At 39.8% G+C, this 26,563-nt stretch overlaps 2 protein-coding genes across 10 annotated transcripts in view; one reads left to right on the plus strand and one right to left on the minus strand.

Annotated features, from left to right (window-relative positions):
• Positions 1–19,261, plus strand: part of TRIM55 (tripartite motif containing 55) — a 48,898-nt gene extending 29,637 nt beyond the window's left edge. Inside the window, exons 11-12 of one of the 5 annotated variants that reach the window (XM_010346063.3) lie at positions 1,618–1,774; positions 17,677–17,761. In XM_010346063.3, coding sequence (XP_010344365.1) covers positions 1,618–1,772 — 155 coding nt within the window. In that variant the 3' untranslated portion in view covers positions 1,773–1,774; positions 17,677–17,761. Of the gene's footprint in view, positions 1–1,617; positions 1,775–17,676 lie in introns of all 5 variants that reach the window. The other 4 variants (XM_010346064.3, XM_003935536.4, XM_074386706.1 and 1 more) reach the window with 4 other exon arrangements.
• A 332-nt stretch (positions 19,262–19,593) lies between these two features.
• Positions 19,594–26,563, minus strand: part of CRH (corticotropin releasing hormone) — a 242,547-nt gene continuing 235,577 nt past the window's right edge. For all 5 annotated transcript variants that reach the window (XM_074386713.1, XM_074386712.1, XM_074386710.1 and 2 more), the window contains 2 exons: positions 21,502–26,218; positions 19,594–20,710 (listed from right to left, as the gene is read on the minus strand). In XM_074386713.1, coding sequence (XP_074242814.1) covers positions 20,103–20,696 — 594 coding nt within the window. In that variant the 5' untranslated portion in view covers positions 20,697–20,710; positions 21,502–26,218 and the 3' untranslated portion in view covers positions 19,594–20,102. The remainder of the gene's footprint in view (positions 20,711–21,501; positions 26,219–26,563) is intronic.

A 26,563-nucleotide genomic window follows, 5' to 3' on the forward strand; every position in this document is an offset into this window, starting at 1 on the left:
CCAACTCCTCCGGACATTATCTGTGGTGAAGAGCAGTGGGAGGTTGTATTGGCCGTGGACTCAGGGACAAATAGTGAGAGAGAAAACTCCATGCTTTATTGGAACCAGGACCTAATTGTGGATCTGAATAATTGTCTGAAGGGTTCTGTTTACATTCTGAGAATTCGGGTTTGGGGCTTTGTCCCTACATATATGTCTTGTAATGCTTCTCTGAGGCTGCAGAAGGAGTGTCATGCTTCAAGGCTGCCATCCACTGAGCCCATGTCATGTGTGCTGACATCCACATGCCTGCCTGGGGAGCGGAGGGTGGGGCAGGCGGAGCAGGTATAGGGAGGGCGTTGACATCCAGTATCACAAAGAACCTTGCTGTATAGTTCTTGGTGTTTGAGGAAGGGCCTTTCACATAGAGAAAGACACCTGTTCATGATGGAGTACTATTCTTTGATCCTGGAAGTGGGATATGGGCAGGTTGATAGAGACCTCACTATAGTAGCAAATTCCCAGCCTTTGCTCAGGTTTGCAGGCCTGATTCATCTTCACCACTTCAGAACCCAGTTTACCAGATTCATATTTGTCTAGTGCAAGGTTAGAGTGTTGGAATTTCACATTTCATCACTAGTCCTACCTTGGACATTTAGGATGTGGTAAGAGTTCTCTTTGATTCAGTAGTGGTCTTATCTTTCTTTACCAGGTGGTCCCATGTCAGAGAGTAATGTTGCCTTTAAAAACTCAGAGGCGTCTCAGGCTCACTTGCTGACCTGTAAACTACCTTCAGTCCCCAACAGCTGAACTGCAAACCTTTCAGAAGCGAATGCTCTATTTCCAGGTGCTTTCCTCATATCCAAGTACACAGTAAAAAGCTGCCTGTGGTTTCTTGGGTGGAACAATTTCTACTTTATCACATACCTTCTCTCTTCACCCAAGTACACAGGTTAAAAAAACTGGTCATGGCAAAAACCAAACGTCAGCTGCCTCTACCAGTGATGAACAGGACCACTACTTCTTATTAGATCAAAGGAGTGTTGTGCTCCCACGGGCATTCTCTAAGAAAAAGCAAGGTTTGGATTCAGCCCTGTGGTGAATTTGAACTCATAAAGGCCTCAGTTTCCATCCACGCTTCCGCAGGATGCACTTGGAACCTCCCCACACCCCACTCCTCCCAGAAAACTGTGCAAAGCCCTCCTGCATGATCTCATCTTTAGCTGCAGAGTCATCCTTTCAGTTTCTACCCTTCTAATCCAGGCCTGTTACATTCTCAGTCAATGTAAAAAGTGTTTGGTAGAAATAACCTTTCATTTACTTTCGTGGGTTAATTTTAAATTTCATTTTGAAAGAATTATACCATGTCCTGATCAACCCCAGAAAACAAGGCATGAATAAGGTGGGAGAAGGATGCTGTGAGACAGGTTGGCTGTCTTGGTAGCAGTCTCTGTGAGGCCTTGTTTTTTGGGCATGCCTTCTTATGGCCATTTCTGGTCCAGTCTGCTTCCACCCCTAACCTGCTCCCCATGGACAGCTGGGTATTTTATTGGGAATATGTGTGGCAATTAAATTGTTATAGAGGTGGGAGCAGCAACAATGAAAGCCCCCTCGAAATTCCGCTTCCTCCCTTCCCAGTGCAGCTCAGTGGCCTCACCTGGAAGAATTTGCCCAAACCACTTAATGGGAGCTATGCAGGGAACAGGGGTTTCCAGAGAAATGTCTCCCTATTTGGTGGATTAACTCAGCAGCTGCTCTGGCTGATACTTGAGCTGTACACAGCAGCTGCCTGAAGGTAAGAGGATCACCCCACCCCACACCTCCCCCGCCCCCACCGTATATACACACTCCAGCTAGAGCCACTTGCTTTAGAGATGGGGACTTTGGCATTGAAATCTCTGCCATTTCTGCCTCTATATAGAAACACAGCTTGGAATTTCACCAGAACATGAAGTTGCAGTGATAAGAGGCCCTAAAAGCTTTACTCCATAGCAATTTGTTGCTTCAAAAATATCCACTTTTCATTTTCTATTCTTCAAGCCTGAAAAATAGACAAACAAAGTGAGTAGAAATTTTAGAAAGATCCAGAAGTTAGAAGAAATAACTTCAGATCTGATCCTGGATCTGCTTCAGCGTCTGACTCTGGGCACTTAAATTCTTTGAACCTCAGTTTTCTCATCAGGAAAATAAAGAGACTATTCAATAAATACATTCATTTATTTATCCAACATTGGGCTGTGACAATTCTAGTACTAAGAATTTTATAAGTACATTGATTGACTTAAAGCTGTTACATAAATCCCAATTTCCCAAATCATTTTCCAGATTTTGTCCTAGGCACTCATTTAGCTGAAAGTTTACATAGTTGCTGTTACCTCCCTCAGAGTCCATGAACTCCACATCCATGATGACTCCACTCTGAAGTCACCTAAAGGTACTTACAGACCTCACTGTTCAGTAGAGCAAAGACAGGATGTATACAGCAGATGCAGTCACAGAACATTTGATGAATGAAGAGATGAAAGATGTGATTTTTAAAAAAATTTTTTTTATTGCATTTTAGGTTTTGGGGTACATGTGAAGGACATGCAAGATTGTTGTTTAAAGCTACTTTATTGAGATATATCTACACTACAATTTACCCGTTTTAAGTGTATAGTTCAGTGAGTTTGGACAAATATGTAGCATTGTATAGCTACCACCAGTTAAGATATAGAATATTTTCATGACCCCAGAAAGTTCCCTCATGTGTCTTTACCGTTAAATTCCTTCCCCGAATACCTGCCTCTGGCAACTACCAATGTATTTGATTGTTATTATAGTTCTGCCAGTTCCAAATGGTCCTGTGAATTAAAACATACAGTATTATAGGCTTTTATGACTGGCTTTTTTTTTTACTTAGCGTAATTCTTTTGAGATTTGTTTATTTTGTGGCATGTATTAGTATCTCAGTTCCTTTTATTCCCAAGTGGTATTCTATTTTGTGGGTATGGGACTTAGTTATTTATCTATACATCATTTGATGGATGTTTGTGTTGTTAGCATCTTTGGCTATAATAAATAAAGCTTCTATGAACACTCACATGTAGGTCTTTGTGTGAATAGATGTTTTCATTTCTCTTGAGTAAATGGAGTAGAATTGCTGGATTTATGGTAAGTTTGTGGTTAATGTCATAAGAAACTGTCAAACTGTTTTCCATAGTGATTATTCAATTTTTTCTGTTTCCACTAGCAAGGTAGGAGAGTTCTACCTACTTTACATTCTAGCCATTGTGTGGTATTGTGTCAGTCTAATATTTCAGCTATTCTGGGTAGACAATTATGCATGGTATCTCTTATGGTTTTAATTTGCATTTTGACAAAGACTAATGGTTAGCACCTTTTCTTGTGCTTATTGGTCATCTTTATATTTTCTTTGGTGAAGTAACTATACATCTTTTGCTCAATGTTTTATTCAGTCATTTATCTTCTTAGAGAGAAGTTCTTTATGTGTTGTGGATAAAACTTCCTTACACTTATCACATAGATCTTTTGCAAATATTTTCTCCCAGTCTGTGGATTTCCCTTTCATTTCTTTTATTTATTTTTTTAATTTCAATAGGTTTTTGGGGAACATGTGGTGTTTGGTTACATAAATAAGTTCTTTAGTGGTGTACCGAGCAGTGTACACTGTACCCAATGTGTGGTCTTTTATACCTCCCCAATCCCTACTCTTTCCCCCATGTCCCCAAAGTTCCAAGTATTATTCTTAAGCTTTTACATCCCCCATAGCTTAGCCTCCACATATAAGTGAGAACATACGATCTTTGGTTTTTCATTCCTGAGTTACTTCACTTAGAATAATAGTCTCCCATTCCACTCAGGTCGCTGAGAATGCCATTACTTCATTCCTTTTTAATTGCTGAGTAGTATTCCATTATATATATATATATATATATATATATATATATATATATATATACCACATTTTCTTTATCCACTCGTTGACTGATGGACATTTGGGTTGGTTTCATAGTTTTGCAATTGTAAATTGTGCTGCTATAAACATGCATGTGCAAGTATCTTTTTCATATAATGACTTATTTTCCTCTGGGTAGATACCTAGTAGGGGTATTGCTTGATCAAATGAATAGTAGATCTAATTTTTGTTCTTTAAGGAATCTCCACGCTGTTTTCCATAGTGGTTGTACTAGTTTACATTCCCACCAACAGTGTAAATTTTTCCCACTTCACCTGATCCCCGCCAACATTTTTTAAAAAATATTTTGATTGTGGCCATTCTTGCAGGAGTGAGGTGGTATCACATTGTGGCTTTGATTTGCATTTCCCCAGTAATTAGTGTTGTTGAGCATTTTTCCATGTGCTTGTTGGTCATTTGTATATCTTTTTACAAGAATTATCTGTTCCTATCCTTAGCCTACTTTTTGATGAGATTGTTTTATTTTTCTTGATGATTTGTTTGAGTTCCTTGTAGATTCTGGATATTAGTCCTTTGTTGGATGTACAGATTGTGAAGATTTTCTCCCACTCTATGGGTTGTCTGTTAACTCTGTTGATATTTCTTTTACTGTGCAGAAGCATTTTAGTTTAATTAGATCCCATTTATTTATCTTTGTTTTTGTTGCATTTGCTTTTGAGTTCTTGTTCATGAAGTCTTTGCGTAAGCCAATGTCTAGAAGGGTTTTTCTGATGTGATTGTCTAGAATTTTTATGGTTTTAGGTCTTAGATTTAAGATGGATTTAAGATCCATCTTGCATTGATTTTTGTATGAGATATGAGGATCAAGTTTCATTCTTCTCCATGTGACTTGCCAATTATCCCAGCACCATTTGTTGAGTAGAGTGTCCTTTCTCCGCTTTATATTTTTGTTTGCTTTGTTGAAGATCAGTCAGCTGGAAGTACTTGGCTTCATTTCTGAGTTCTCTATTCTGTTCCATTGGTCTATGTGCCTATTTTTATACCAGAACCATGTTTTTTGGTGATTATGGCCTTCTAGGATAGTTTGAAGTTGGGTAATGCAATGCCTACAGATTTGTTCTTTTTGATTAGTCTTTCTTTGGCTATGAGGGCTCTTTTTTCGTTCCCTATGAATTTTAGGATTTTTTTTTTCTAGTTCTCTGAGGAATGATGGTGGTATCTTGTTGGGAATTGCATTGAATTTGTAGATTGCTTTTGGCAGTATGGTCATTTTTACAATATTAATTATATCCATCCATGAGCATGGGATGTATTTCCATTTGTTTGTATTGTCTATGATTTCTTTCAACAATGTTTTGCAGTTTTCCTTGAAGAGATTGTTCATGTCCTTGGTTAGGTATATTCCTAAGGTTTTTAGGAATATACCTAAAAAGGGGTTGAGTTCTTGATTTGATCAAGAACAGCTTGGTCACTGCTGGTGTATAGCAGAGCTACTGATTTGTGTACATTAATTTTGTATCCTGAAACTTTGCTGAATTTATTTACCAGCTCTAGAAGGTTTTTGGATGAGTGTTCAGGATTTTGTAGGTATCTATCATCAGCAAACAACAACAGTTTGACTTCCTCTTTACCAATTTGAATGCCTTTATTTCTTCTCTTATCTGATTCCTCTGGCTAGGATTTCCAGTACTATGTTAAATAGAAGTGGTGAAAGTGGGCATCCTTGTCTTGCACTAGTTATCGGGGGAATGCTTTCAACTTTTTCCTGTTCGGTAGTTTGTTGGCTGTGGGTTTGTCATAGATGGTTTTTATTACCTTAAGCTATGTTCCTTCTATGCAAATTTTGCTGAGTGATGCTGGATTTTGTCAAATGCTTTTTCTGCATCTATTGAGATGATCATGTGAATTTTGTTTTTAATTCTGTTTATGTGGCATATCACATTTATTGGCTTATGTATATTAAACCATTCTTACATTCCTGGTATGAAACCCACTTGATCATGTTGGACTAGATTTTTTAATATGCTGTTAGATTCGGTTCACTAGTATTTTGTTGAGGATTTTTGCACCTATGTCCATCAGGAATATTGGTCCATAGTTTTCTTTTTTTGTAATGTCCTTCCCTGGTTTCAGTATTAGGGTGATACTGGCTTCATAGAATGATTTAAGGAAGATGCCCTCTTTCTCTCTCTTTTAGAATAGTGTCAACAGGATTGGTACCAATTCTTCTTTGAATGTCTGTTAGAATTTAGCTGTGGATCCAACTGGTCCTAGACTTTTTTTTTGTTGTTTTTGGCAGTTTTTTAAATTACCATTTTAATCTCAATGCTTGTTATTCATTTCTCAGAATATTTTGAGGAGAAAACATTTTTAGTTTTGATGAGGTCCAATTTATTTTTTTCTTTATAGTTTGTGCTTTTTATGTCTTATTTAAGAAAACTTTGCTTAACTCAAAATTACAAAAATTTTCTCCCATGTTTTCTAGAATTTTTGTAGTTTTAGCTCTTAAATTAGGTCTAAGATCATTTTGTTAATTTTTGTGTAGATGAGGTAAGGTTCAAGGTTTATTATTTGCTTTTTTGTTTTTCATATAAATATTCATTTGTTCTAGCACTGTTTGTTGAAAAGGCTATCATTTTCCTCAGTGAATTACCTTAATAATTTTGCAGAAATTCAATTGACTTTATATGTGTGGATCTATTTCTGGACTTTGTATTTTGTACTATTGATATGTATGCTTGTTCCTCCCCCAATACCACACTATCTTGATTGTTATAGCTTTAATAGAAGCCTCCAAATAAACCAATGTAGTCTCCAACTTCAATCTAGTTTCCACAGTATTACGATTATTTATCTTTTCAAAAAACCAGCTTTTAGCTTTATTGGTTTTCTCTATATTTCGGTCAGGTTTTCCTATTTTATTCATTTCTGCTCTTGATGATTTTCTTCCTTGTGTTTATTTTGGATTTAATTTTCTCTTCTCTTTCTGTTTCTTAGGGTTAAAGCTCTGATTACTGATATGAAATTTTTCCTGTTTTCTAATGTAAGCTTCCAATGCTAGAAAGTTACAACTAATCAGTGCTTTTGCCACATCACACAAGTTTTGATATGTTGTATTTTCATTTTAAATTAATTTAAAACATTTTCTAATTTACTTTGTGGTTTCTTCTTTGACCCATGCATTATTTAGTAGTGTTTCATTTCCAGATATTTGAAGATATTCAGATATCTTTCTTTTTGACTTGCAGTTTAATTCTGTTGTGAAGAGAGACTAGAATACACTTTATTTGTTTCCAGTCCTTTTATTAAGATTTGTTTTATGTCTCAGATTGTGATCTACCTTGGTGAATGTTCCACATGTTGTTGGATATGGTGTTCTATTCCTGTCAATTCAGTCAGTTGATTGACGGTGTTGTTTAAGTCTACTATACCCACACTGATTTTCCGTTTACCTGTTTTATCAGTTTCTGAGAGAGGAATTTTGAGATCTTTGACTAGAATTGTGGATTTGTCTCTTCTAACAGTTGTATCAGTTTGTGCCTCATGTATTTGGAAACTGTTTAGATATATTCACATTTAGCATTGTTTATTTTATTGAAGAATTGATCCCAAAGCAAATGCTTTTTAAAAGCAGAACTTACCTACCTCTCCTCTTTTTGTGTCTGCATGCTTGAACGAGAAGAGAGAGGGTCCTTATCCACATGCAGCCTCTTCCAAGGTAACTTTAAAAAGATAGGGGTGAGACACCTGGAGGGAAACGGTGCTGACAATCCTTAACGCATTATTCCACAGGGCAGGCTGTGGGGAAGGCTTCATGGCCTCAATCCAGCAAGCCTGTGCCCCCTTCCTCCCTCAGCCACATGCAGGGCCATGCACAGCAAAGACTTGGGCGGACGAGGTGCCTGATACCATTATGTGTCTAAGCTGAACCTCACAGTCTGATAATTAGTTGTCACTGTTCTGTGGGTATCTATTTTTAGTTCTGTTATCACTTTGCTGTAGGAGCTAGTATCTCTGTACGTTTTCATGACATACCTGTGTCCTAGTTCATTCTTTGTTCTGCCTAAACCAGTTTCCACAAACTGCAGAGGCCACCTGTCATGGACTAGTGATTTTCATCACTGGCTTGTCCTCTTGGCTGAGAAAATCCAATGGTTCCCAACCCAAGTGTCAAGAAAAAGGTGCAGATGGTCCTTTCCCCTTCCCCAAGTGTCTCCAGTTTCTTTGTATCTGACATGTCATTAGCTCAAAGACAGCCTCAGGAACAAAGTGGGTTCCTCACATCTTACGGTTTTCCACTCTCAAATAACAGAGATGTGGAGGTCAAGGCCAATAGCCTAGTATAGACAGATGCAGTGGAGAAAGTATCGCCAAGAAAAACCAGCCCACGGCCCTCTTAGTCTTCAACCCAGGTTCTGCGATTGTTGTCTTGTAAGATTATAAAGGTGGCCCCAGAGGAAAATAAAAATAATTACATTACAGGAGAAAAAAAGGAGGAAAGGAAAAATGGAAGGGAAAGGAAAAATGGGAAGGAAGCAGGGGGGAAGGAAGGCAGGAAGGAAGGAAGGAGAGAAGGAAGGAAGGAAGGAAGGAACAGACTTTTGGTTTAGATGGTTAAAAAGACTGGGAGGGGATGAGGGAGGAAGGGGCTAGCAAAGACTCTTTTCCCTTCTTGGATCCCAGGGTTTATTTCCCAAGCTTTCGGAAACATGTGTTTCCAAAAACCTGGGAAATACATGTGTCCCCAGACCTGAGCCTTTCTCAAATTGCTCATCACTCGAGGCTCAGTGCCCTTGGAAATAATCATATTTTCCTAAGCTGGGATGGACAATGGGCCAAAGTTCCAAGGAAGAGCAACCTTTGTGAGCCCTGCATCTCTTCTGGGTGTAACATGCAAAAAGATAAAAGCATTTTATGCATAGATTTTCAAGACCAAACTATACATTCTGATTTCAAGTGCAAACATCCACTCCAGCTGCCACTAGAGACTGAGAGGTGAGAGATGCAGAAGGCTAGAGGGCCAGGAAGCTGCTTTTCTGAGCAAGATTAATTTTACAAGATATTACAAAGCATTAAAAAAAAACTAGAGACCAAGAACATGATTTCCCATGAGTATGACTATAGGACTCGAGTTCTTTGAAATGATCTATTTAATTTTCCAAAACAAACGGAAGTGAATGAAAATTTAACTCTGTTCTCTGAATTTAATTGAAGGATTCAGGGTGTCAAATTATTTTTAAACAGAGATTCCCTACTGAGAGCAATTGCTACGTGTTTTACAAATTAGGAGATTCAAGCTTACAAATTGCTGATATGCCAGGCACCCTGACTGTGCTGGAATTCCAACATGATAAAAATAAAGAAAAGAACTGATCAGTCCTCAGGATCGGCCTATATTTACCGCAAAACATTGTCCAGGGCCTAATAATTCTGGAAATTATAAGAAGCTATGGTAGTGAGATGCAGACATTCTTACCTAGAAAAAAAAATTGCTAAGAGAGGGAAAGTTTTTTTTAACAAGTAAGTTTGAATGAGACCATTACATTAACATTATTAATGCTTGTTCATTTGTACCCTATAATTGCAATATTATTTTGGGGGGCTTTTTTTCCTGCTGAGAAAGTTCCAAATATTCGGGGGGGGCTTGAGGAAATTTACATCCAGGTCCCCACAGTTGGGCTGCCATCTCCTCAATCTTCTCAAGGCCCCCAATATCTGTCACTATATCTCCTATTAACTGTCAATTTGGGAGTTTTACTAGAAGGACCAAAAAAAAAAAAGTCAATACTAAAATTGTGGACGACATTTCTCAGGATCAAATGGCATCCTAAGTAAATTTCACTTTAACAGGAAGCTAAAATGGATGTATCCATTTTAAAGAGGAAAATGTAAATTGTGTGTGAGTAGGGTAATGAATTCATTCATTTCCCCTGGCAACCTGTGCCTACAACTCTACAATTCTGTGAACACAGCTCTGGGAGAGCTCTCTGGGGGAACTGTTATGACATAGCTAGCTGAGCTAAGCTTCCTGTGTTTTCAAATTGTTTATTACTCTGATTTAACCTAAGACCTTTGTTAGTGTTGTACATCCTGTGGGTTTTTTCTGCCTTTATTTGTGTATCTCAGTGATTTCCATGGTACACCTTTTCTCCCACTGCAGCCCACTAAGTGAAGAGTTAGTCCACCAAGGTGTTAATGCATCTGAAAAAACAATGGCACTTGGCAATGGCTGTAACTAACGTGTGTCCATTGCTTTATAATCTAGAAAGTCTTTCATAAGGATTCTCTCATTTAAACCTCACTAGAGCAGAAGTGTTAAACTTCCCCATTTCACAGTGGAGGAAAATGAAGATTCTAAAAGAGGTGTCACTTGCTCAGGATCACAGAATAGCTGAGAGCTTGTTACCTTTTGATCTCTCGTCCTCCACCAAGTGGGGCATGCAGTGAAATGGAAGGCAAGTAGCATCTAAGAACAGTGATAAATCCCCACTTCACTTGGGTTGATGGGACTGATACAAAACTCAGCGTGACCAGCGGCTCTTCTGCTTTGACTCCCCATTCGGGACAGATCAGCACAGCCTCACAAGCACAGGTGGGTCATTTCTAGGCCTCCATTGCTGGCAGGGATGTGGCTGTCCACGGCAAATGAGGGCCAGCAGATTCTTCAGTTGCATCCCATGCTGTCAACCAACCTGCCTCTCTCTCTGCCTTCCAGTGAGTGGAGAGGCTGGCCCTGTCCCAAGCCTCAAGTGTGCAGCAGCACCAGCTGCCCTCTTTCCCTTTGAACTTCCAGTCACTATGAACAACTCTCAGCACTTTACCCTAGAGTTACTTTGAACAGGGTCCTCAAACTTCCTGAGTCTGAGCTTTCTCATCTATAATAGGGCATAATGATACTGTCGACCTCCTATGGTTCTTAAGGACAACCTGTTGGGTCTGTTTGCTTAATGCAAAAGTTAAGCAAGAATTAATGTGAAGAATTAATGATCAAATTCTTTGTAACTTAGTTCTCTTTTCAGAAAGAACACGAATACACATACTCTCCCTACAGGACATACAGTTTTCAGCTCCATATCTGAGAAGAAGGCTGACTGCAAGTTTTTGCCAAGCTGTGGTATCAACTTCCATAACCTGTCCTCTCCATCCCGATCCCAACAATTCCTAGCCACCACACTTGACCTGAACCAAATGGTACACACTACAGCATTCTCCTCCAGGTCAGAAAAAAAAAAAGAATTTAATTCCTGCTTGTTTGATGGGCTTCAGGAAATTATTCTGGTTTCTGATTTTCTCTTAGCAAGAAGGAGGTAACTGATAGCAACAAAGCCCACCAGTCAACTCACTCCACCCACCCCCCTCAATCACTCAGTGTGTAAGGCTGTAAATCCTCCCAAGAAAAAAAAAATGCTTTTCTTTTTTTTAGAAACAGGGTGTCGCTCTGTCATCCAGGCTAGAATGCAATGGTGTGATCATAACTCATAGCAGCCCTGAACTCCTGAATTCAAATGATTCTCCCACTCAACTCAGCCTCCTGAGTAGCTAGGACTTCAGGCACATTCCACCACACCCAGTTATTTTTTTTTAAGTTTTTTGTAGGGGTGCGGTCATGCCATATTGTCCAGGCTGGCCTCAAACTCCTGACCTCAAGCAATCCTCCTACCTCAACTTGCCAAAGCACTGGGATTACAGGCACGAGCCATCATGCCTGGCCAAAAAATGCATTTTAATAAGAGTGTTTTCCTTCCAGAGCGCTTTTTGGGAGTTCTTATTTTCTGCTTCCTCTAGCTGTGCGGTCTTTTCACACTTCTATGCTTCATACCTAACATACCTTGATTGCTCTGTCCCAAGCAGTAATGTCTGCATTCCTGTGAAAGAGACACCCATGATGGCAGAGCTGCCTAACAGAGTTTCCAAGGCTTTGACCCTTGGCTATGAGTCAGAGACAGTGCCTCAGTTACTTCTCACCATGGGTGACTGGCCTGGGTTCTCTGGCTGTACTCTCCTTCCTAGCTAGGAATTTGTAACACCCAAACTATCCAAGAGCTTGAGGTTCAGTAATGCTAAGTCAGGGAGCAGGCCAACATTTGGGCTTGGTCTTTCTGAACAAACATTCTAAACATGGTCTCTGCATTCCTACTCACACCTGTTTCCAGCATCTGGCTTTGATTCTCTGACACAGCCTAGCAGGTGCAAGATAGATACTGGGTGGTTGCCCACTCAGCAGTCTTAAGTCTAGCCATACCCCTCCTATCCACATTCCTTTAAGGCAAAGGCATTTCATAGATGGCCAAGGGTTCCTTTAAATTGATCCAGAAAGACAAACATTTAATATGCAGTGGTAACCAGATCCTGTGTCAGCTTGAATTTCTGACTGGCATTTCCTGCAGCACTCAGAGATTGAGGAAATGGCAGCCTCGCTGTGGGTGTCTGGATGTAAATTTCCTCAAGGCCCTCAATATCTTCTCAATGGCCTGGCATTAGTCATTCCTCAGGATAAGGCATGAATATTTCTAGGTAAAGTGTTATCTGGCAGGGGCATACATGAGGCCATCATTATCCATCAATGTCTTAGTCTAAATGCATCTTCTCAGTTTGATTGCTATCGCTTGACTGAGCCATAAGGAATGGAACACAAGACAGGTAAGCATTAGTGGATCAGAGTCATGGGTGATGTAGAGAATGATAATTTGTGGAAGGGTCCATGCTGGCATGTCATGGAGGCCCTGGGAAGCTTAGAGACCTGAAGGCACTGGTCATTGATAAAAATAAGCTCACTCTTCTACTTTGAGGCAGCTAAAATAACATAATGCCCCCGCTAAATGTGACTACCCAGACTTGTGCCAGAATGAATGTCAGGAAAGCATTTGTTTAGTTTCATCAGATGGATATAGTGGGGCGAGATGCACTTAAGTAAAGGGAGCTACTGGCATTCACCCCCAAGCCCAAACAAGCACATGTCCACCAATCTGCACCCAGTTATATCCCCTATGCTAAGATCCTGGGAACTCATCTGCATTCAAATGAATTTTAAAGGCAGTTTCATGCTTTCATTGTCAAAAATCTTGCCATGAGACGCACTGTAGCTTAAAAAAGTAATTCATGTTTAACATAAAAATTAAGCCAAATCTCCAATGAACATTTTACTTTTTTTTCTTTGATACCTTCATACTAAAAATTAACCTTCTGTTAAGAGCAATAAGCTTGTGTGCCTTTAGGAGCCAAGAAGGTAACATGAATGAAAAAGGCCAAGTAACCGAAAAAATGTTAATAGAAGCATAAATACAAGACATCGCTTGGTTTCCTTTTTACTCTGAGCATAGAAACTGTGATAAATGACAGTGTGCATTATTACTGTGATAAAGCACAGTGATAAATGGCAGCTGAAACCAGCCTTGCAGCAGGGGCAGCAAAGGGAGTGTTGGGCACTGTGACCCTGACTGAGATGAGCAGAAGGGAGAGAGCATTCCCAATCCAAGGCACAACATTGCTTAGCTCTCCATGCAAGTTCTGGGTTGCTAATTTCTGCTTCGTCCAAAGAACCCGTAAATACAAATTTTAATGTGATGTTGGCTGAATGTTTTCTAAATTTTTAATTCTAGTAAAAAATACAGAACATAAATTTGCCATCTTAACCATGTCTAAGTGTCCAGTTTCAGAGTGTTAAGTATACTCACACTATTGTGCAAACAATTGCTAGAACTTTTTCATCTTGCAAAACAGAAACACTCTACACATTAAACAAAAACTCCCCATTTCACTCCAGCCCCTGGTAACCAGCATCCTGGTTTCTGTCTATGAATTTGACTATCTAGATACATCATATAAGTGGAATCATACAATATTTGTCCCTTTGTGCCTGGCTTATTTCACTTAGCATAAAGTCCTCAAGCTTCATCCATGTTGTAGCATGTGCCAAAATTTTCCTCCTTTTTAAGGCTGAACAGTGTTTCATTGTATTCTATTGATTCTTGACAATGTGTGTACACATGACATTTTGTTTATCCACTTCTCCCTGGATGGGCACTTCGGCTGCTTCTACCTCTTAGCTATTGTGAATAATGTTGCTATGAACACGGCAGGTATCTGTGCCAGGTCCTGCTTTTTTGTTTGCAATGAATTCACACTTTTTCAAAATACCCTGCAAACATTAAACAATTAGGAATGAGGTTGTGGTGAAATTGGAACCCTCATGCACTGCTGGGGGAGTGTACAATGGTCTATAGCAAGTGCTATGGAAAACAGTATAGAGGTTCCTTTAAAAAATTAAACAGAGTTACCATAAAATCCTGCAATTCCACTTCTGAATATATCCTCAAAAGAATTGAAAGCAGGGTATTTGCTCACACAGATATTTGCACACTCTTGTTCACAGCAACATTATTCACAACAGCCAAGAGGTAGAAGCAACCCAAATCTAGAATCATTTCTTGCTGAGGGGAGTTAATGAGCATGCATTCTGACAGAGCCTTGTGGACATCTATCTTTGTGTACAGGACAGTTCCAAGTTACAGACAATGTTTGCCTCACCCGAACTGAGTTTTGTGTAAGTACATTCTATAATGTTCACATAACAACAAAATTACCAGAACAGGTTTGTTACATAGGTAAACTAGTGTCATGGAGGTTTGTTGTAACTATTTCATCACCCAGATACTAAGCCTATCACCCATTAGTTGTTTTTCCTGATCCTCTCCCTCCTCCCACCCTCCATCCTCCAAAAGAGCCCAATGTATGTTGTTCCCCTCTGTGTTCATGTGTTCTCATCATTTGGCTCCCACTTATTAGTGAGAACATGTAGTATTTGGTTTTCTGTTCTTGCGTTACTTTGCTAAGGATAATGACCTCCCGCTCCATCTGTGTCCCTGCAAACAACATGATCTTGTTCTTTTTTATGACTGCTTAGTAACTAAGGATGTGTTTTTTAGAAGGTATCCCTGTCATTAAAAACACATGACTGAAATAAGGAACTAACAATCTGTTGTTCACTTTTAATACGTATCAGACCAAACTGGAATGCAGGACAAGTTCCCAAGCAGAGAGAGGAGGTCAGTGCTTGTAATTCTCTGTCTCTTGTTCTGCCTCATAGAACATCACCATTCCCAAGAAATAGCACTTCCTGTGACAAAGGGAAGCCAGCATTTAGAAAAGTATGAAGGAACACATATATAGAACTCCACTTGGGGAAGGCTATAGGAAAAAGACCTGCTTTTGATTTGATGGGCTGTGCTTATAGAAAAGAGTTTTAGATCTTTAACTCATTCTTCCTTTATAAGGTAGCCACGTATGCAGTTGGGCCTCTTGGAGATACACTGGACAGTGTCACCGATGCCTGTGATTACAGCACACTGAAGAGATTAAATCATAGAAATAATGCCCAATTCTGGAAAAATGAGATTGCAGATACTATTGTCTTTTCTTACTGGGGGTCAGTGCTATTGTATACAGCTCGTCATAAACAGTCCCCAGGCAATTTTGCATGGCAGAGGAGCCTCTTCGCTGTTGAAAGAAAGGAGGGAGGGAAGAGGGGAGAGAGGGAAGAAAGGAAAGAAGGAAGGAAAGAGGAAGGAAGGAAGGAAGGAAGGAAGGAAGGAAGGAAAGAAGGCCCAACCTAATATAAGTGAGGCATGTGGAAAGTGCTTTGTGTGTACTATTTTATTTATTCAGTACTTATAACAATAGAGATGAGATAGAGGTTCTCATCTCTTTTTTACAGAAGAGAAAACTAAGGCTCAGAGAGGTTAACTAAGTTGTCCAAGTCATACATCTAATAAGTAGTTGGTGTGGGATTCAAAACTAGGCTAAGCCTCTTTGCACAGAACTTCCTTTGCTGAGCTGGTCGTTGGATCCTCAGTAGATATAAACAAAACCAAGGAAGGAAGGAAGATTTTAATCTTTAGTACAGGAAAGCACAAAAATGTATATACATCCCAAAAGCAGTACAAGGGGCTTGTTTGCTAACAGTAATTTCCCAAAGATTATACCTTCTGCAGAAAACACATTATCCCACTTGTTTCACCCTTCAACTATTTAGAACAGCTGCCATGGAATTTCCCTTTAGACTAGAAAATGCCTTCAAGAAAGAGGCCACAAAATGGACGTTGATAGTCTGTTCATCCAGGCGGAATTCACTATTCACTCATATTGAATAGGTATATATTAAAAAAGTCTTTTTATGATATGCCCAGATCATTTGTTTTTTGTTGTGGTTGTTGTTTTTGTTTTGTTTTGTTTGCAGAAACCATACATGAGACTTGAGGTTTTTTGTTTTGTTTTGTTTTGTTTTGTTTTTTGATTAGCCAGGGTAAGAGGACTATGGCTGGCAAAGGAGGAGTTTGACGTGTAAAAATAGGTGCAAGATTCTGTCAGGATGATGTTTATTTTAATTCAATTTCAAGGACGTTGAGGTATCTGACCCATTACCAACAGAATCTGGTAACATCCTTTTTCAAAAAGCCCAATTTCACTTGATGGCTCAACTATTTCTCCATAGAAAACTATGTACTTTAGTTTTACTCTACTGTGGGTAATATGATTTCATGGCCCTTAACTTTCTATCAGGAGACAATGTGGCAGTACAAAGGACCATCCCAAAGCCATAAAGACTTAGGATAATTTTATTGCTCTTGAAACATCATCTCCAAACATATGTTTAGGGCAAAATCTGGTAAGGTACAGGCTAAGAACTCATTTTGCTCTCAAGACTACTATGAGTGGCAATAAAACAACATACTTAACCAAAGCTCTTCTTTGCTTGTGCCAGGTATTATCCATCCATAGTGCAGCTTCATAAAATCCAGGGCTTCAGAGCTGAATGCATGTGGCTACTTCATTGCTTTGAAATCAGTGGCATTCTAATCTGGTGGGATAGTTTTGCCAGTGATGTCATCAGAACATGTTTGCTTATTTATACATACTTCTCCTAGGAAGAATGGTGTTTATCATGGTATCTTGAAATGTAAAGAATTTGAGCTCATAAAATGAAATCACATTTCAGCAAGACTTTTTCATGATTGTTCCTCATTCCATTAAGTTGTGATTTTTAAAAGCCGAAGCAACATAAATAAATTTTGCTTATGATATTAGGTTAACCAATTCAGAATTGCAATCTGTCTCTCTTAGGTGTTTACAAAATTATTTCTTTAGATGTACTTATAATTATTTCTTTAGACATACTTATATTGGATTTGATTTAATATAGATATGGTTATTAGATTTTATTACCTAGAGAAAAAAATCCCATCATAATTTGCCCAAAATTAAGCCCATAATTTTGCAAATATTACAGTAAGAAAATATATATGTATGTGCATGGTAGAAACTTCTTCAGCAGTGGAGAGATTATATTAATTTGCCCCGCAATTAATAATTAAGTCATGTGGCATAGCAGTGTCATTTAAATTAGAAATTTTTAAAAATTCTTCAACCTTTTCTAAACCCAATTCCTAGTAGTTTCAATGAGACTTTTGTCTCAATAAATCATGTATAAGTGGACTTAAAAAAAAACTTCTGAACTCCTTTTTCCCAAGAACTTCTCTCCACTGCGTGCATTACTGTTTCTTCTTTTTGTATCATGAGTGTGAATTATTTTCATGATTCTTGGCTGTAGCCAAGGTAACCTGAGCTTGCTTTTCATTTCTAATAATTATGTCCCATGTAATAATAGTTATAATAATAATAATAATTATTATTATACTTTCTCCTCAGTAGAAGAGTGACTGGACCAATCCAAAAAGAATGAATCTCTTTTTTGCTCTGATTCCCATTTTCTTCCATTGTAGATTGAATTTGAGACTCCTCCCCTCCAGGGACAGGCTGCAGCTCCAGCGAGTGGCAGTGCAGCTGATTCTGAGCCAGGTCGCCATATCTTCTCCTTTTCCTGGTTGAACTCCCTAAATGAATGATGTTCATTCCAACTGCTGACCCTCTGTCTGCCTGGCTGAGATGCACATGGGCAGGAGGGAGCCCAAGTGAAATTCATATTACGCAGAAGATGAAAGGGACCGCTGAACAGAATTTCTGTAAAAATAACCCCAAACTGTAAGTCCAGATGACTTATCGAACATATTGAGGGGAAAGAATATTTTGAGAAAATAGTTGGAGAGAGCACTGAAAAAAATAAACTTGATCTTATGCAAATCTTTTATTGTGTGGAAAACATTGTGAAGGGTGTGTAGGTATGGTACATGCGTGTGTCAGTAACGAGTGGCAAATGTTGAAAAAAGGGGTCACCATGCTCTTGTCTCTAATAGGCGCTGACTTTTCGTAGCTCTCATTTCCTCTTTTAACAGTGCAGGTGGTCAGTGAAAATCAGTGTCAATTCAGAAGGGACTGATTTATCAATATAGGGACAAAAAGTAAATCATTGACCAAAGCTATGCAATGTTTCACAAAGTTTTCCTCTTTTGCATAAAAGATGTCACTGGATGTATATTCAGAAATGTTCTTTGAATTTGGTGACACTTTCATAGTCCAGAAGGCTGAAGGCCTGGGACATCTCTTGAGACGTTTTTCTAATATTAGTTTTAGATTTTCATAGATTAGGCACTTTAGTTGGAAAAAATCTTCCAGCAAGAGCTGTCAGGTTTCTCTTGTATTCACTGGGGCACCAATCTGGTAAACTGCAGAACAACTACATGTATTTAAATATATATACACACACATCACACATTAAATATATATATATATATATTTAAATCATGCTTTGTTAATATTTGTCAAACCAAATGCCTCCTTCATAAGTGTAACTTTATATGAACTCTTAAATAAATGATGTTTTTAAAAGCTTCGTCTTATAATAATTTATTCAGTGTTCTGTGTTATCTTATTAATCCATTAGTTAAGTATATTTCAAGGATGCCAGATAAGAAGCATCTTCATACAGACAAATTAATTTTGAAGTATTAAACATTTGATCGAATTTTTTAAAGCTATAAATAAACTACCAAAGGCAAATACACTGTAAAACTAATTAAATGTGCTGTTCAGTTTTACAAATGAATAAAGATAGTCCATGTTCCTAAGCATAAAAAGTGATTAGGGTTGGCATAGGCATAAATGTGGAGGATATCTGTGTAATTATTAAAGTCAAAATGTTCTTCATAAGAAAATTTTTCCTTTGTGACATTTTATAACGACTAAATTTAGTCGTCTTAAGTGGAGATGCTCTCAAGTTTCTCTTGTTAGAAGTAGTCATTGGAAAACAGCTTAGAAAAAATTGTTTTATGGTTCCAAAGTATTAGTTTAACAGAGTGAGTCTTTCTCATAGAAAAAGAATGCAGCATTTTGGCCATATAGTTTGGAGGAATTTCTGCCTCAACACTTCTCCCTTCCTTTCATCTTTTCCCCTCTCTCTGCAATTATTTCCATTATTTCATAATGGAAATAACATTGCGAAATGATCTTCATAATGTTATTTCCATTATGAAATGATCTTCCTTTTAGAATTATGATGTTTTAGAGCTACTGGGAGCAACTTCTTGAATTATTTCACTCAACCTCAGAGAAGTAGTCCATGGCACAGAGATGAGCCCAAAGTGATTGCAGGGTTTGTGTGGGCCACTGACAAATGTTTGTATTTTTAGTTGAAAAATGTAATGCAGGAAGTTTTTTGTTTTTTTCTGATACTGAAGACAAATTGGAGAAGCTAAGAGATGAGAGTATTTCAAGTGTATGAGCACTGAAGAGAAAAAATAAAGTCATTATTACCTTTGCAGCTTTTATTAAAAATATAAATATTCAACATTCTCTTACACAACCAAACTGGCCAAGGACTGGAAAGATGTTTTATTACTGAAACGTTTACAAGAAAAAGTTGTTTCAAAGAGCTTACAGATTTAGTGTTACCCACCCAAGAGAATGGCATTCTCTTTGGCTCAGACCACAATAAAAACAACTGGGTGACTTGTGTCTGCTTTTTCAAACAAAACGTTTTCTCCCACGTCCACATTCCCTTTAAAACACCACTAAAAACACCTGGAAATGGAAACTAAACGTAGACAAAACGAATAACATTGTGTTGTTACTGCACGTGAATACACCTTGTGCATGCTAAGTAAAGGGTATAGACTCTCCCTCTCTCCCTCCATGTTTCAAGCTATATAAAAATAAACAAATAGCATCAGAGCAGCGCTATATTACAGAATACTGTTTTTTTATTTTTATTTTTTGTGCTAAATGCAGAATCTTTTTGGCCAAACGCACCGTTTCATTTCCCAATAATCTCCATGAGTTTCCTGTTGCTGTGAGCTTGCTGCGCTAACTGCTCGGCCCTGGCCATTTCCAAGACTTCCCGGAGGAGGTGGAAGGTGAGATCCAGGGAGATGGGAGGCTCCTCGGACCGCTTCTCCCTCTCCGGTGCCTCCTGGTGGCCGCCGAGGGCGTTCTTGGAGCCGCGCTCTGCGAGAGTCGCGGGGCTGTCGAGCGAGCGCCGAGGCAGCAGCAGCTGCTGCTGCAGCAACACGCGGAAAAAGTTGGCGGCCGCCTGCTCCTGCGAAAGGCGGCTGCCGCTGCCGCCCGCGAGGAGCGAGGAGGCGGGCGAGAGGGGAGCGGCGGGGCTCTTGTTGAGGTTCCCCAGGCGGAGGAAGTACTCCTCTCCCATGCGGAGCAGGACCGGCCGAGCCTGCGGCTGCTGAGGCTGCTCGGACTGCGGCGGCGGCTGGAAGAAATCCAGGGGCTGAGGGTACTGCGGCCCCTGCCGGGCTCCCGGGACCGGCCCGCGGCTCAGGAGCGCCCTGCATGGCGGGCAGGGCAGGAGAGCCACCAGCAGGACGCCTGCGGATACAAGCAGCGGCAGCCGCATGTTAGGGGCGCTCGCTGCGGCACAGAGGTGGGCGGAGGGCGGAATGAGAGAGGGGAAGAGAGAAAAAAAGAGTTGGTCAGAGTTCGCTCAACTGGGAGGTGCACGCGAGGTCTTCCTACGGGAGTCCCTTAGACGTGCTGGGCTCCGGCCTCAGGGCTTCGTGTGGGCGCTGTCCGCGGTGCTGAAGCGTCTGGGGAGCGGGGAGAGGGGCGCCTGCAGGGCTCCGCACCTAGGCTCACGCCCTGGCCTGGCAGGAGTGACCCTTCTTTCTAGACTCTGAAGGGACGGTCCCTGAGTCGTCTTCCTAATGATCCTCAAAACTAATTTTCCCGAGCCTAGATAAGAGCCACGGATTTAAGATCCCACCCGCGCTGACCACCTCCCTTCCAGATATTTCAGCATTTTCTTCCAAATTGATAACTACTGCCTCTGGTCCTCCCTCTCCACCCCTGCCCTTGCTGCCTTCTCTCGGGGGTCAGGATAGAAGCGGGTGGGGGCGTTCCTTTACGCAGCCAGCGAGGAGCAACTGGCAGCACGGGTAACGAAGAGCAGCCGTCTAAGTTTGCTTTTGCCACATCCCAGCTACTATTGGAATCTTAAGGACCAGTCCGCGAACACGCGCACACACACACCGCACGCGCGCGCGCATACACAAACACACACGCATACGCACACACACATGCATACACATGCACACAGGCAGGGGCAGGCATGAGGCAGGCAGGGGCAGCCGGCTCCGCCGCGCACCTCGCGGCAGCTCAGGCAACGCAAAGTTGGTGGCGCGTTCCGTCCAGGCGCTCCCTACCTTCCCAGGCGCTTCGCAGGTGAGCCGGGTGCTGCGGCCTCTCTGCAGAGGGACGTCTCCGGGGCTTTCTCTGGAGGTTGTCTTCCCTTCTCCTTTCTGTTCCTACTCTCTTTTTTCTTTCTCTCCTCTTTCCCCTCAGTCTCTCAGTGGACTTGGTCTCCGAGTTTCTCCACTCCAGAGCCTGGAGTGGGATTTTATAGGGTCGACCCTCTTCAGAAACCACGCAGCATTTGCCTAATAAGCTGACGCTCTCTTGACAGCTCGATTGCGTGCTGCCTCTGCTCCTGCATAAATCATAGGGCCCTGCCAAGGAGCGAGGGGCAGAATTTTGCTATCTCAACACTGAATCTCACATCCAATTATATCAACAGATATTTATCGCCTCTTGGTGACGTCAACGAGCCCTAAAATGGAAGGGCTTCTTATGACTTGTCCATTGACAAAAATTCTTGAATGAGATTTCCCAAGTGTGAAAACATATTGACCTCTTACTATGAGAGGCCAAATTAGGGGTGTGCAAAGAGACAACGAATGGGAGGAAGAAAGGGAAGTGGGAAGGAAGAGAGTTTTCCCAGTGCAGCCCTGCCAGGAAAGCAGCAGCCAGTTGGAAAGGGTGGATCGGGATGCCCCATCTCCTAACCTCCCTGACCAGGTGTCTCTGACACCTCAGTATCTAGAAATATCCCTTTGCTAGAGACAGAGTCCCACCATCTTTCTGCCTGGAAAAGAATGAAGCATCAGGAAAAGGGTGTGCAGGAACATCCGGCTTTTAAATATCTATCTGCTTTTTCCTCCCAAAAGCAAACACATAAAGGAGTTATGAGTCTGCAGAAGCAAGACCAATAAGTCTCTTAAAATGCAGTTCAAGTTTTTTAAATGATGACAGGAGCTACTCCCATGGCAAAGGGACACAAACCAGGGTCAGTAAGGGGTGCAGCAAAGATTTTACCTTCTCTCAGAAACTCCCTGCCCCTTCTTTTTCTCTCCTCTCACAATCTAATATTAATTGTGGACTTACTTTTCTATTCCCAAATTAAAGAGAGAGAGAAAGTCAGTGAGAGATGCATAAGTGAAAGAAGCTTTACTTATACAGTGCAAACCCAATGAGAGGCATCCATTCTGACTTCCTAATCTATGTGGAAAAGGCTTAAACTGCTAGACTACAGGACTAAATTAATCAGTTACATGTTTTCATGGATCAATATTGAGTCTGTAAAGAAGTAATCTCATTCATTTCACTTCCAAATACTATCAACATCTATAAAAGTATCCATATCTGGGCCACCCAGATTGGTTCCTTTTAATCATTTCTTTTTCCAAATGCAAATGTGCTTCACATGAGCCTGTTAAATAAATAAATGCTCTCTGATATTTCACAGAATGGAAAGGAATGCTAAGACTGTAAAACTACACTCAATTTTTGAATTAAATTGATACTATCATATAGTGGGAGTCAGTTACCTCTGATTCTGCAATTCAAACTGCAATTCCAAATTCCTGTGCCTGTGATTCAATTCAGCTTCCAGATAACCATCAGAGTTGTTTATCGGAAATTTCCTGTTCCTCATTTCTGGTTACTTCTGCTGCTTCCTTTGTAGCTAATGTGACAAATGATGCAATGCATATTTCAACTCCCACTTTGGGTCTATACCAATCCACAACTGCTCTTAGGAACAAAGGAAGGCAGGGAGAAAAATGCTGACAGTTTGCAGAGAAGCCAGCCCATAGTTGGATCACTGCACTATGTTATGTACTTTTGACACAAGAGAACAGAGAAAGAAATGTGCCTACTGGGAAAGATGTGAGTTGTTAATAGAAGATCATGATTACGGAAAATGGTTAACCTTCTGGGAGAAAGCTGTGTTTTATACTGGGAGGAAAGCACACAGAACATTAGATTTTGTTATTGTGGGCTTTTAAAGCTGGAATGGGTTCAACATTTTGGCTCACTCTCCTTTATGACCTGTTTTCTGACCCCATTAGCAGATTTCAGCTTGAATGTCAATCTGGAGGTGAAACGTTGACTTGGAATAGGAAATTGCAGTGCAGTAAATGGATACAGAAGAGGAACTAGGAAAGGGATATGGTCATGAGTTTAGCTGGGGAGGTCTGGGAGGTTCTTCCAGAGAAGACACAGGTTTTGGGTTCTGAATAACCCTACACCCCTACATATCTCAATCCCATTGGCTATCTGGGGGATGTGGTTTTAGCATAGCTCCCTGGTCACTGTTGAGTCCTTGCTGTGAGGTTTTCTTGCGGTAAGTCATTAATGGAACCAAAGTGGCTCCAACTACGTAGTAAGGAAAGTTCTCTTTAGAACCCTGGAGGAAGAGAGGCTATACACAGCAGCTTCTCTATGCCACAATTAATCTGTATTAGTCTGTTTTCACACTGCTAAGAAAGACATACCCAAGACTGGATAACTTACAAAGGAAAGTGGCTTAATGAACTCACATTTTCACATGGTAGGGGAGGCCTCACAGTCATGGCAGAAGGCAAAGGAGAAGCAAAGGCACATCTTACACAGTGGCAGGCAAGAGAACATGTGCAGGGGGAACCCCCCTTTCTAAAACCATCAGATCTGATGAGACTTATTCACTATCATGAGAAGAGCACGGGAAAGACTCACCCTCATGATTCAATTATCTCCCACCAGATTCCTCCCATGACACATGGGAATTATGGGAGCTACAACTCAAGATGAAATTTGGGTGGAAACAGCCTAACCATATCATTATCCAAAATATATATTTCATTAAATCACCCAGTGTTTACATTAGAAATGACTTAAAGAGATCACTTGGTTCAAATGAGAACCAGAGAAGTTAAGTGACTTATCTGAAGTCACTCAGCTGAGTTAGTGGTAAAGTGAGAATTAGAAACCAGTTCTTTTGATTACAAGCCCATATCATTTGCATAATGTAATAACCACCTTTGGATTTTCTTTTCCAGCAAAGGCACACAAATTAAGGTGAAAAGACAAATTTCTAAAAAATTTTAGAGCTAGAATATCACTTTGTTGCCCAAGCTGAAGGCACCATCATAGCTCACTGCAGCCTAGAACTCCAGGGCTCAAGTGATTCTCAGCCTCCTGAGCAGTTGAAATTACAGGGATCAATCACCATGGCTTGCCTGAGAAGATGTATTTAGATAAAGTAATATATTCACACTTTATATTACAGTAGTGTGAAAACAGACTAATAAACAGTATATACAGCAGTGTGAAAACAGACTAATAAAAGGTACCAATTGTGGAGTACCTTTCCTTACATTTTCTTTTTATTGATAAACTAAGGTATGAGAATGTGGAAATGCTTTGGCATGCTGATGTCTGTGGCACCTGGTTTTCAATCAATGTGCACACGCATTGCAATTTACTTTTCAGTATTATCAAATTAAAATGCATTAATTTGATTATTCTGCCTAGGCGACCTTTGAAAAAAGTGATCTTTGGATACAGTATAGAGGATGAGAGGAATTCTCAAAATCATAATATAGATCTATGATTTGAGAAATTACATGCAGATAACTTAAATGTGCAGTAAATATCCAAATCCATAAAAATCACCACTGACAGATCTGATCTTACATGTAGGAATAACTTCTTGAAAGGAGTCATTGGAGAACCAATTGCAATGCTCTTAGAACCTAAAAACACAATCCAAGCAACATGAGCACAAAACAGGGATTACTTCATATTTTAAATCATGTTTTTCAACATCTACATAATATATGATATAGGTAAATTAAAACAGATGTAACACGACAGTCTAAAAAAGAAATATCAGAAATAATAGGTAACTGGTGGGCACATTTTTGTCACTTGCATCACCTTGTACCTTTGCAAGCTTCAATCAGCACAGCTTGTGGCAAACAAACACCGTTTCCAAGTTGGCTAATGGAAACATTTGTTGAAATGAATCTACCATTTCCGATGACAGCCTTCAGAAATGCCGAGGTTGGACAGGTGGTTTGGTAATTGTTTGTAACTGTTCTTTAGATAGATTAAGTAACTGCCTTCTGCTTCCACAGGAGGACTGAGGAAAGGCTCTCAAACAGCAAAATATCTAACAGCTTCACTGGCAACAGTAACTTTTTCTTCAAAGCCATACATGTTCTTTGCAGAAAACTTAGAAAAATCAGAAAAGCATAAAGAAGAACATAAAATTCTTCAGAATATCAGAATCTAAACACAATTAATATTTTGTTTCCCCTGAGCATTTTCCTGAGTTCATAATCATAATTGAGATAATACTATGTTCTTAATACTGAATCTCAGTTAAAAAAAAAAAACAACTCTCATTTTAGCACTTAAAATAATTGAGAGCAAATTTTAAATGTTCTCATTACCAAAAATTGGTAAGTGAGGTAATGGATATGTTAATTAGTTTGATTTAGCCATTCCACATATATCAAAACATGTTATACACCATAAATATATATAATTTTTATTTGTCAATTTACATTAATTAATTCATTGAAAAATAATTTATTGAAGAAATCTTCCCCAGATTCCTATATTAGGTTTAGCACCTGTGCTTTATATTTTCCTAACAGCATGAATATTCTTCATTACAAAGCTCACATTTTGTCACAGTTACTGGTACAATATGTACTTCCTCTGCTGGACTATAAACTGTGTAGCAGGGCTTTGATTGTCTTTGTAAGTTGCCATATCCATTTCTCTTGCCCCAAACATGGTAGATACCCAGGAAGCCTGTTGAATGAATGAATGAATGAATGAATGAATGAATGCATGCATGCATAAAAATTACCCATAAGCTAAACATATTATCCAGACATAACTAAAATTCTATAACCTACTTTTTCCCACTTAAAGTAATATCTCAAACATTTTCCAATATCCAAGTGAAATCCTTTTTTATCGCATGATATTGCATCAAGATATGCCAAATTTTCTATTTATTCTTCATTGTTGATCACTGCCCTAATGACCTACTTTTTATTCTTCTTCATCTTACCCTTGCACTTTTAAGGAATACACCCACAGATTTCCTGATTCTTCAAATATAAACACTATCTCTTAACTCCCAGATTGTAA

This window comes from Saimiri boliviensis, chromosome 15 (assembly GCF_048565385.1).
Source record: "Saimiri boliviensis isolate mSaiBol1 chromosome 15, mSaiBol1.pri, whole genome shotgun sequence".
Lineage (NCBI taxonomy): Eukaryota > Metazoa > Chordata > Mammalia > Primates > Cebidae > Saimiri > Saimiri boliviensis.